The sequence below is a fragment of the Emys orbicularis genome, chromosome 11 (assembly GCF_028017835.1).
Source record: "Emys orbicularis isolate rEmyOrb1 chromosome 11, rEmyOrb1.hap1, whole genome shotgun sequence".
Lineage (NCBI taxonomy): Eukaryota > Metazoa > Chordata > Testudines > Emydidae > Emys > Emys orbicularis.
In genome coordinates this window covers 66,499,883-66,512,359 of record NC_088693.1, presented here as the reverse complement: position 1 = coordinate 66,512,359, position 12,477 = coordinate 66,499,883, and the positions used below count along the sequence as shown (strand labels likewise).

At 43.2% G+C, this 12,477-nt stretch overlaps 1 protein-coding gene across 5 annotated transcripts in view; it reads left to right on the top strand.

The window, feature by feature from the left end:
• IKZF2 (IKAROS family zinc finger 2) overlaps positions 1-12,477 on the top strand; it is a 130,882-nt gene that overhangs the window by 103,345 nt on the left and 15,060 nt on the right. For 4 of the 5 annotated variants that reach the window (XM_065413076.1, XM_065413074.1, XM_065413075.1 and 1 more), the window contains one exon: positions 9,312-9,449. The exons of the other annotated variant lie outside the window; for it this stretch is intronic. In XM_065413076.1, coding sequence (XP_065269148.1) covers positions 9,312-9,449 — 138 coding nt within the window. The remainder of the gene's footprint in view (positions 1-9,311; positions 9,450-12,477) is intronic. 5 annotated transcript variants of the gene reach the window in all.

The window sequence follows — 12,477 nt, the reverse complement described above, 5'->3', positions numbered from 1 at the left end:
AGAAGTCAGGTATACCTGAGAGACTGGGAGAATGTTCTGATCTTGCAAAGAACAAGGTAGTGTGTTTGGATCATACTCACTAAACCTTTGGGTTGAGACTTTCCTAAACTACATATGGGATCTGGGGGCCTGATTCTCATTAATTCTGAATGAGACCGGAGCACCGAGATCATGTAGGCAGCTTTGAAAATCTCCCTCTTAATACCCAAGGGGGGCGGAAATTACAAGCAAAGGAAAATATACCAGAAGAGTGTCTATCCATTAAAAGGCATGTTGGATGAGTGTAGCTACCTTCAATGGCAAATCATATATAAAGCCTCTGTGGTCCCCAGCAGTCATTTAAAATGGGGAAAGTAAATTGTGAGGCTTCTCTTTATTCCTTCCCTTTCCCATCATGCTTTGCAGGTATCCAGCTGGGAGGGAGCATCCTTGCCCCTCTCCATCACGAGGGATCAGCAGAGACTTAATTCCCCCCCCCCCAACCTCTGCCGTGTGCTGTCACAGAATCCCCTCCCCTCTTCCCCCCCGACCCCCAAAAAAGGATCCAGCTGTTCCCATGCCATTAGGCCTGTCTGTCCACCCTTCTGCCTAATTGAATGGAGAATGTCCCTGTGATGAGCACTCTGCCCTTTTCACCTGAGCGCTGTTCACAAGACATTTTCCCCCTCTGGTCATAGCAGTGTAATCTCAGACACCACCTGGCAAAGGCAGACGCAGAGGGGAATTGCAGGACCTTTCAGGAAATGCAGGTTATCTGGCATCCCCAAAGTTGGAGCATGGCATGCCCTCTTTCACCTGGTACTGTGACAGCTAATGGTAAAATGGATTCTTTGATCTAAACCAGACATGGGCAAACTACGGCCTGCGGGCCACATCCAGCCTGTGGGACCGTCCTGCCCGGCCCTTGAGCTCCCGGCTGGGGACCCTAGTCCCTGCTGTCCCCGCTCCCCGCAGCCATGCCGGCCGCGCTCTGGCCCGTCGCTCCCCCTGGGCAGCGTGGGGAGCGCAGCTCGCTCTGGCTGGGTGTTGTGGCTGCGAGATCCTGCTGCTGGTAAGGGGGCGGGAGGTCCTGGGGGGCAGTCAGGGCGGAGGGGGCGGTTGGATGGGGTGGAGGTTTTGGGAGGGCGATCAGGGGATGGGGAACAGGGAGGGTTGGGAGTGGGAGTCCCGGGTGGCCTGTCAGGGGGTGGGGATGTGGATAGGGGTTGGGAGGGCAGTCAGGTGACAGGGAGTGGGGGGATTAGATAAGGGGGTGGGATCCTGGGGGGCAGTTAGGGGCAGGGGGTCCCGGGAGGGGGTGGTCAGAGGACAAGGAGCAGAGGGTGGTTGGATAGGGAGTGGGAGTCCCGGGGGGTCTGTCAGGGGGCGGGGGTGTGGATAGGGGTTGGGGCAGTCACGGGACAGGGAGCAGGGGGGTTGGATGAGGGCGGGGGTCCCGGGAAGGGGCGGTCAGGGGACAAGGAGCAGGGGGGTTGAGGTTTCTGAGGGGGGCAGTCAGGGGGCGGGAAGTGGGAGGGGGCGGATAGGGGGCAGGGGCACAGCCTTCCCTACTGGGCCCTCCATACAGTTGCGCAACCCTGATGTGGCCCTCAGGCCAAAAAGTTTGCCCACCCCTGATCTAAACAAACACACTTTTGGGATAGAATCGTAGGACTGGAAGGGACCTCAAGAGGTCATCTAGTCCAGTCCCCTGCACTCAAGGCAGGACTAAGTATTATCTGGACCATTCCTGACAGGTGTTTATCTAACCTGCTCTTAAAAATCTCCAGTGATGTAGATTCCACAACCTCCCTAGGCAATTTATTCCAGTGCTTAACCACCCTGACCGGAAGTTTTTCCTTATGTCCAACCTAAACGGCCCTTGCTGCAATTTAAGCCCATTGCTTCTTGTCCTATCCTCAGAGATTAACGAGAACAATTTTTCTCCCTCCTCCTTGTAATAACTTTTTATGTACTTGAAAACTCATGTCCCTCCTCAGTCTTCTCTTCTCCAGACTAAACAAACCCAATTTTTTCCATCTTCCCTCGTAGATCATGTTTTCTAGACCAGTAATCATTTTTGTTCCTCTTCTCTGGATAGTTCTCACCCTCCACAAGGAAAATGCTTCTCTGCCTTTAGTTCCTCTTGGGAAGACTCATGAATTTGGGAGGTAGAACTTTCACAAGAGCTGGACTTAAGCTGTAGAACCTACTTCCACAACAGACAGGAATGAGGGCAGATCTCCTTGCTTTCAGAACTAATGGCAAAATTCATCTCTTTAACTGAGCTTTCTCTCAATAAGTTATTTGCAAGCACCGCTCATAGAGAGACAGCACATACAAATACACAGCATACAAACAAGCCAGCCTAGAAACTAATTGAGCTATTTCTCCTTTGGCCTGGAAAGGACAAAGAGGTGGCGAGAGATTATTAGTGTTCTATTTTAAAATATTTAAGGAATTCTCGGAGATTGGGTGATAGAGGCCATGTAAGTATCTGGATGGATAGACAGATGTAGATACTTAGAGGAACTGTGCCAATGAAATGGATGTTTGTTAATTTTTTTTTAACTTTTGGCATTCACTCCACCTACTTGTTTCTATTCTTGCGGGTAGTTGGGATCATTATTGTATCTCTAAAATACTGCAGATTAATGAATAAACATGTAATCTGATTAATCAGATTAAATAACCGAGCTAATAATCCACAAGAAATGCAAGCGAAATCTTAGAGTAAAGCGTGAATGTCTGTAGATGGAAGTATCTTTACAAATAAATAAGGGGGTGGGTAGATCCTCAGTTATAAATTGGCATTGGCACACACTGATGTACACCATCTGTGAACCTGGCCCAGATATTTTATATAAAGAAACTATTGTTGTTTGAAACAATGTGTTCTGAACAATATACTTTCTTTCCTATTTTTGTTTTATCAGTTCATTCTAGCCAAACTATGGCAGGGATAACGTTTTCAGAGTTAATATGTAACCTGATGTTTAGCGCCTCTCATTGCAGAAGATCAGGCAGGCCTAAATGTTGGCTGTACAGTATTTCACTGCTAGCCTGCTTGGTTTACAATACCAGAAACAACTGCCAGGTAAGCGCAGGTGTCGGCTGCTGTTTTGTGCCCCGGAGGTATTTATAGACAAGGTGGGTGTGTCTAGAAAACAAAAGAGTGAAAATAAGTGTAAATGTTCCGCCATTGTTTTAATACAGGCTGCTGTACTCCAAGTCTATGGATGGTGTTATAGGACAGACTGCACTATTCCAGGATAGGATTGCTAGGACAGCATGTAGTAATTAAAGACAAGAATCGTGACTTATTGTTGACTCTGGTACTGAAAGTTAGGATGGGCCGTCTTTCAATTGCCAGCAAGGGCATGAAATACAGAACCGCCTTGTAGTTTGCAAAGCATTTGTGAACCAAGTAATTGATATTAACCTTCAGATCTGTGACACCAGGCCAGGAAGTAATGAAGTGATAGGAGTTCTCTTTTTTTTCAAGCTCAAAGTCAAGAAAGTTGTTGCAACTGCATAAATTGTGTTTAGGGCTACAATCTTTGTAGTACTACACTAGAAATTTTGAACCTGTACTTTTAGAATTAAGCTTCCCAAGTTTGGAGAAACTCTGTTATATACCCAACTTAGAACAATACGGAAACTTTCAAAGGTGAAACACCATCTGTCCACCCGTGAGTTAAAAGAAACCAACAACAGCACATATAAACACCTTGATCCTGCAAAGCCTCACTCATGTGAGTAACCGTTTGAAGAATTGGCCCATGTTTTAGAACCTGTTTTATCTTTTTTCCCCAAGCAATGCTATGATGTTGCTTTCTTGTGTTACAATTCATTAATAGGCAGGTCTTTCATTCCCAACTCATGCTCTTGTGCAGTGATGGGACTAGAATGTGTTCAGAGCTAAAGTTTTTTCTCTTTGATCCACATTATGGACAAAATAGCCTTAAAGTGATCCGCCAGGTGGATCAGACATTAGAATTTATCCCACATGTCAGTCCAAAATGAGGTAGCAACAAGTGCAAAACTTTCACCCTTTTAAAAATCACAGCCAAGATTTTCAGTACGGACTAATGATTTTGGGTGCTCAGCATGAGATGCCTTATAAAATGCCTGACTTTCAGAGGGTGGGTGCTCAGCCCTTTTCTGAGAATCAGACCCCGTTAAGGAGGTCTTAAGCTGGACGCTCAAAAATTGAGACACCCTAAATTACTAGTCACATTTCTGTATGTTCACGTTTATTCGCTCTGTAAACTCGCCAGCTTCTGGGTGCCGATGTCTTGGATCCTGCAGATTGGTGTGGGTGTGTAATCTCCCAGGCAAAAATCAAAGAGCCCCCATGAATTTCAATGAACACATTTACAATCATTAAGCAGCAGCAGCTGGTTGTGAAGGGGAAGCAGGAGTATATTGTGTACTGCTCAGAGCCTGTGTGCATTCAGGTTTGATTTTAATTTTTCGATACTTTATTCAGGGTCTGTTACTCGTGCAAATATTTGTCTGTGTGAAGCTTTGGGGACACGCAGCTCAAGAAAATAAAGTGTGTTGATTTAATTACAGGCCCAAGATATTGTACGTTGTTGGGAAGGCTTTATTGTCTTATCTTGACAATGTTTTTCAAACTAATCCTTAGTACCCGCTAAACCATATGACCCTTCCCTGCTTAATAGGACAATGTATCTGGAAATATTTCTGATATTCAGCCTAAATTTTTTTTTTAAAATTCTTACTCCTTACTCCTACTCATTCCCTACCCTCAACTGTACTACCCTAAATATTTCCTCTTCGATGTTTACTCCAATATCAGGTATATTGTTATCATCTCTCTCCCTTCTTTTTAAGCTCTTGATTTGTCAGGCTATAGATATGGTCCAAATTCTTCTACATCCTTGTATGACCCCCATTGCCTTAGTGTGTGATCAGCTCACAACTTTCATAAATTTATTTTCATAACACCTCTGAGGTAGAGAATTATCTCTATATGGGGAACAATAGCAAGGAAAGACCGTGGAACTTTTGCAAGGTCACACAATCAGTTTTTGGTAGAGCCAGGAATTTAACCTAGGTCTCTAGAGTCACAGACGCAGGCCTTACCCACAGAACCGAACTTCCTACCTTGCTTAAAGCTGATCTCAGTAGAGTAGTTTTACACGGGTGTAACTGAGTGCAGAATTCTGTCCAAATCATTCCTAAAGAGTTAGGCTCTCTTATCAGAACTGCCTCTTAATTGTCAACATCTTTCTTATAAAGAAGTGCCCAGGACTGAACACAACTAAATGTTTGATATTTATTATCATTATCAAACAACGATGTCATACAGAAGTTACGCTTGGGTATGTAAGAGCAGTGTCCTTCATTTTCCCCCCTAACACGTTGTATAGAGTTCCGATGCGCTGTGAAACAGCTGTCAAATCCCACATCTGAGGGAGCTACATTTCAGTGCTGATTCTCCTACAGATTGTGTATTGTTTAAGTAAGTTTGATGAAAGGCTCTGTTTTAAATATAAAGTGATACTAATCATCATGGGCTTCATGCTGTGACATTCCTGAATGGAAACTATTACATATGCCCTATTTGAGTAGCATTATTGGCATTGCCTATAGCTAAGTTACTTTCAGAGCTAACACCTTGAATGTGGTTCTAAAAATTCAACACTTTACTTAATTATTCTCCTTGATTACAGGACTATCATTTACTATTTGTACAGCAGCAAACACAATGAGGTGCAACTTGTTTGTGTTCTTTAGGTGCTACTGCAATATAAATGTTAAATGATGATAATAGTAATTCACAGCTGTGACCCTGTCCCTGACAGTGTGTGCTAAAATTAAATGTCTTCAATATTTTTTGCAGTATTGGGCTGGTTCAACAACGGTGATGATCAAATAGCAGCTGCCAACCTTCCATGAGGTGTCAGGGTTTCAGTTGTAGTTTAAACTTCACCACAAGACGCCAAGCCCAGGATGTGATTCGAACAGAGCATCTCAAGCCAAAAGCCAGACAACTTCAAATTGCAAGGCTGAATTCAGAAATCGGGAGCTTAATTCCTGTCTGCAGAATTTTTCAGACTTTAAATGCCTGAGCCAAAGCCCATGAAAGTCAGTGGAAAGAATCCCACTGATTTCAGTGGGCTTTCAATCGAGACCTAAGTCTCTAACAAATGTAGTGGGCCAGTGCCTTCTTCAAACACACATCTTGACTGCTGAGCTATGCACAGTGGGTAGAACTAGGAACAGGTGGAAAGGAAGGAATCCTTTTCCAGGCTGCTGTAGAAAACAGAAATGTGTGGTGATATCCTGGGCCTACTGAAGTCAGTGGGACCAGGATTTTACCCCTCGTGTGTACCATTGCTTTTAGCATCTTCTACAAGCTTTTGTCTTGTGTGCTTATGGCACATTATTACCTGGGATGCCTTATTCTTTTCCATGGGTAGTTTCCCTTTGACTTACTTTGCATTCTGTTATGTATTTGCAGCTCATTTGAGAACAAAATGCAGTGTGAATGCCGTACCGGCTCTTTTGCTTGTGTGGACCTTTTTTATGACTTAAAAGAAGTTTCCTTAAACCAGTGGTTCCTAAACGTTTTTGCCCCCCCCCCCCTTCCTTACCTGGTCCATGCCCCTCCGCCCCCTCCCTCCTGGGAGCTGCGGTCTGGAGCAGGGGCTGGGTACAGGACCAGCACCTCAGTGGGGAGCCAGGGCCGGGGCCAGAGCTGTGATAGGGAACCGGGGTTGGGACCAGGGCCAGAGCTGTGGTCAGGGGCCAGGAACAGGGCCATGGCTGGGAACCAGGAGCCAGGAACCGTGGCCAGGAACCACGGCCGGGAGTAGGAACCAGGAACTGTGGCTGGGAACAGGACCAGCGCTGCAGCTGGGCCCACTGTCAGGGCTCGGAGCTGGGCGACATGGCCAGGAGCAGAACCTTGGGCTTTTTCTTCATGCCTTACAGTGCATATAAGGAATCTGATTATCTGGATTAGCCAAATTATTTTACAATGTGTAATTGCTTAGATATCTGGACTTTTAGAAAGTTGGAGGTCAGACTCAGTGCTAACTCAAATCAATCTAATCAATCCCTTTGACTACAATAGGTCCTGAGTGCATTTATTTCTCAGGAAAGTAACCAGAGTGTAGGAAACTGAAGTCTCTTCCCTCCACAACGAGGACAGTATGAGTTGTGGTAAAAGAAGCTTTCCTATTCTGCCCAGTCAAGGTGTTCTATAAGAACCACTTCCAGGAGTGAGAAGCTAGTTTAGCATCCATAAATATTTGCAGCCTAGTCCAAACCTATTGACTTCAATCAGTGCGTTCCATTGACTTCAGTAGGCTTCGGATCAGGTCCCAAATCCTTGGTCTCAGCTGAGACTACCAGCAAAAATGCCAGTTACGATGGTGGTGTAAACTGGTGGGCAAACTCACCTGTTGGGGTGTAAGTAGAATAATGCCCCCGACAACCAGTCAGTCCAAGACCTTTTCCTTAGAGCTGCCTTTATTTCTAAATAGGAGTTCCAGAACAAGAGCAAACAAACTCACAGTCCTGGGTACTAACTAGAGGTGATTGGAATTTCTTTTTACCCTGCAGAAAATTTTGAGGTTTCATCAAATATATTTGAGGAAAGCAGAGACTTTCTGAAAAAAAAATTCATTTTATCGAAAACCCAATTTTCTATTTTTAAAAAAAAAGTTTTGATGGAAAATGTTTGACCGCCTGAGGCTTTCTTTGCTTCCACCAGCCAGGAGGGGAGAGGGGACACACTCCCTTTATTTCTTGGCTACTATGGAGAGAGACCCCATATGACCTTCCTGACCCTGGGTCTCTTCTGTCTGCTGGCTCTACCACAGAGACAAGAAGCCTTTTATCTGGCTTTCTGTAGGGAACATAAGAACGGCCATATTGGGTCAGACCAAAGGTCCATCTAGCCCAGTATCCAGTCTTCCGACCGTGGCCAATGCCAGGTGCCCCAGAGGGAATGCACAGATGCTTGCTCCTTGTCATGTGCCCTGCAACTACAGCTCCCAGTTTTAAAGGACCCAGGCCAACACATTGGGGTACATGCGTGCACCCAAATACCCAGGTGCAGGTGGCTTTTATGCTGTGGATACCTCTTCAGTAAGAACTGGACTGAGATCACCATCGTACTTCATGTGAGACACCCAACAGTCATGAGATGGTAATAGTAGCTTTTGGCTACAATTAGTAGGACCTGGATTTCCTTTGGTAATTGAAAGGTGAAGGACTGTATCCTATTACCAGGCCTGGGAGACATCCACTCTCCTATACTGGGAGAAACATACTGAATACACCTATATTATCCCAAAGAACACATTTGCCTGGTCTTTGTTTAAAAATTATGACTTCGTTTTTCAAAGCTGCGTAAGGCATTTGAGAATTGAACATTCTAACCCCCCCCAGGCAGCTTTGAAAGTCTCCGCCTAATGCGATTGCCAAACCTCCAGTACTGAATAAATAGCCCTCTAGTTATTAGAGGATATGTTCATGTTCTATATGTAATATGTATTTTAAAAAAATATTAACATGGTTTTGGCAAAACATACCATTTGGCTAGCTTTCTAGCTCTAGGATTAAGCTATTTTTGTGGTTTCTTCATGACATGCTATGAAAGGGCTTCACTTTACTAGGATCTGGTGCCAGGTTTTGTGCATATTAAGACCTTTGCCAGATCATGTTGCTCTTGAGTGAAACTAAAAATAATATAGGAATTGTCTCTTGCCTTCATTGAGTCTGTTTTTACTGTGCAGCCTTCCTGGTTGTGTGTGTGTCTGTGTGTGTTTGTCGTTTTTTGTTTTTGTTTTTAACTAGCCAGTCCATATATATGGTGACTGCTCAGTTCTGACATACCATTTTGGCAAAATAGGCTGACCCAAAGGAGACCTTGCTCATGTCATGTAACTCCATCCCCACCACTTTGATGTTGAAGTAGGCCAGCAAGCTTATGTGAGGGCAAATGCTGACGCTATGGATAAAATTGCTTAGAAGTTTTCCCACCAGGGTTGGTGATACACAGTCATAGGCTGGTTGTGATTCAGCTGCTTGTTTCTCCTCATAGGTGCAATCTGCTTATTGGCTTTGCTACCAAGTCAGCCTTTTTGTGAATGTCAGTGTGAATAATCAGTAGGGTGATGTGTGTGGTAGATGGGCGGAGGTGCGTGGGGGGTGGGAAAATAGGGCAAGGGGAAAAGGGTTGGGACTTAAATGACCTTTGTAAATGTCTTTCCGTACCCTTTGTTGCTTGTAACGGAGATGTAACTTTGGTGCAGATGACAATTTAACCTGAAGCTCTGTTCTTTCCACAGTGGGTAAGCCTCACAAGTGTAACTACTGCGGCCGGAGCTACAAGCAGCGCAGTTCGCTGGAGGAACACAAGGAACGCTGCCACAACTATCTTCAGAATGTCAGTATGGAGGCTGCTGGGCAGGTCATGAGTCACCATGGTGGGTGGAAACAATGTTCAGGAGCCTCCTGTACCTCGGAGTGACTTCTGCACTTATTTCATGTTTGTTTTTCTCCATATTTTTTTTTAACTTAAAATAACCTCATTCTTCCCAGAACAGTTACGTTTAAATATTCTTAAGAAAGACAGAAACCGTGCATGAAATCCTGGCCCCACTGAAGTCAACAACAAAACTCCCTTTGACTTCAGAGGAGCCAGGATTTCACCGTGTGTGTGTGCGCGCGCGCGCGTGCGCCTATATGGATGTGTGTGCATAATATAGATTATATTTTTCATGATAACTCTATATGTGTGTGTGTGTGTGTGTGTGTAAATATAAAACGTGTTATTTGCCCACCCTTTAACATAACCGATTATGAGAAAAACAAAATATTGTAGTCTTTGTAAAAACAAAGCTTCTGCGTTGCAAGTACGAAAGTAGAATTTGGCAAGATTGGTAAATGTAATGTATATAAAATGTGTATCTGTAACTATTTTTACATAATAGGCATGCTGTATGTGTAAATCGTATAGTGAAAAAGATTATTGAGGCTTTTTGTGTAGTATAAAGTGCTTGCAAAAGAGGATATAAAAAGCAGGTTATGAGAACGCAGTTTTATCTTTAGTGGGTGGTAAAATTTAAAAAAACAAACCATAATTTTTTTCAGACGCTCGAAATTATTTTTGATTTTAGTTTTTGAAGTGCAATTTTTTGATTTTTGAATTTTTTTCATGAAATGGTTTATCCTTTTTAAAATATGTTTATTGAAAATTTTATGTTTTGATTTTTGGTATACTTTTTGAAAATATTTTTAAAATTTTGTTTAAAAAAAATCCTACCGACTGACTAAGCTAACCAGTCAAAATTTGCAGCATTGCTAAATGAAAAAGAGGAAGGAAATTAAAAGCAGCCTATTTTTTTCCTTTCTGTGTGTTTTTTGGTTGGGAGTTTTCTGTTTGTTTTTTGCTACTGTGTAACTTTTCATTAGTCAGTTTAGTCACATGGTGGGATTTTTATTTACTTAAAAATTTAAAAAGAAATTTTTTCAAAAATATATAACAAGAAGCCAAGACCAAAAAAAAAATCAATTTAAATAAATTATTTCTAATAGAAAATTTTGGTGAAAAAAATCACAAGAATTTTTATAATGGGTAATTTTTTCATTAAATATTCTCCCCCCCCCCCCCCACACACACACAAAAAAGTTGCATTGGAAAAATTTCAATTGCTCTGTTAAATAATTTCAATTATATACCACCACCAGAAATGCCATGGAGAAGAAAATAAGCATTTAAAATCTGGTACATTCAGAAATATTGATGTTTGTGACTAAACATTTTAGGCCTGATCCAATGCTCATAAAAGTCAGTAGAAATAGTCCCTCTGATTTCAGTGGTCTTTGTGGTCTTTGGGTCAGGGCTTTTTTGTACCCTGACTTTCAGACATACATGATCTTTTTGGACTGATAGTGTTTAAGCTAAGAGTTTACCCAGCCACACCATTCCCAAGAAGAGTCTTAGGCGCCTGTGACTTCAATGGGGCTTCTTTCAGGGGTTAAAGTTAAGTCGGTGTGTGTAGTTCTTTTGAGAACTGGGTCTTTAGTGAGCTTTCTCCATAAAATGCAGTTATGAAAGCTACAAGTAAGTGCTTCAGGGATTGTGTTGTGGGAGATCTCTCCAGATTCTACTCCCCTTCTAGTCAAAAACACTTATCTTTGCCAGTGTTGAGACAGTATTAGATTTGCTTGGAAGGAACTACTTAAAGGTGAAACCTAGACTGTGCGGGCCAAGTTCTTAGCCTTTTCTACACCTAGAAGATTCACAAGTTTTAACTTAAATCCGTTTTTCAACCAATTTAAGTTAGACCGGTCCAAATCTCTGTCTGAACACTCTTAGGGTTTTTGTACACTACCGCCTAAGTGGATGTAAGTGATGTTGCTCAAGGGTGTGAAAAAAACACCACCCTGAGTGACGTAACTTACATCGGGTGTCTCGCTCAGGTGGAGTAATTACGTCGACAGGAGAGCACTCTCCTGTCAATGTAATGTGTCTTCATTGGGCGTGCTACGTCCGCACTGCTGCATCAATGCAGGGGCACCAATTTAATGTGGTAGTGAAGACAGGCCCTTAGTCTGGTTTAGTTTAGTTTGTCTATTCTTAATGGGTTTAAATTAATCTGGAATAAATCTGGTTTAAAGTCAAATAAGAGCATCCACACAGCCATTCAATGGGTTTAATTAAATTAGTTTAAAATCACACCTTAAGTGAATCCAGTGCAACTTTCTCATGTAGACAAGTCCTTTGGTGTTTAAATCTCCTGCCATGCAAGTGAGTAAGGGAGTACAAGGCCCACCCTGCTATGTGGCCAACCTGTTTCTGCTTTGGGCAAGGTGGTGAGGAGCTGGGTCAGCAAGCTCTTCGAATCCACAGCTTGACCCAACAGTGAGCAGAGTCTGGTCTACCAACATGCTTGCCAGCGTAGCTTAGCCAACGAAGGAGGGGATGTAATCCCTGCCCTATAAAAATGACTGCAGCAACTTCCCTCCTCTCTGGAGCTCAGGGGAAAACTAGAAGGATTGGTGACTGACTGAGACACAATTCCTTCCCACAGCCTCCCCGAAGGCGGCACAGCTATGCGGTGCCCCTTACAAAAGGGCTAAAAGTTAGGTCTTAGTCTACCGCTAAGAATGTATTGTGCAAAAATGTGCCGATATTTCCTTCTGGCCCTTGCCATACTGTGTATTTTTTCAAGATCAGTATTGTTGTGAGCTAACTGATTGGGGTGTTCGATATCTTGGAATTACTCAGCATCACCCTGAACTTGAGCTTTCTTGTGTGTCTTTGTAACTTTTTTCTCATTTACTATGTTTCTGGAGATACACCCAGCATGGGATTACCCAGTGCTTTTCTTAGTTTGTTACCAGAATGAGCCATAATATATTTGCCTGGATCTATGAAACCACCGCAGCATAACTGACTCCTACCTACAATTAGCAAAGTGATTCTCTGGGGCGGTCCTGCAATGAGCT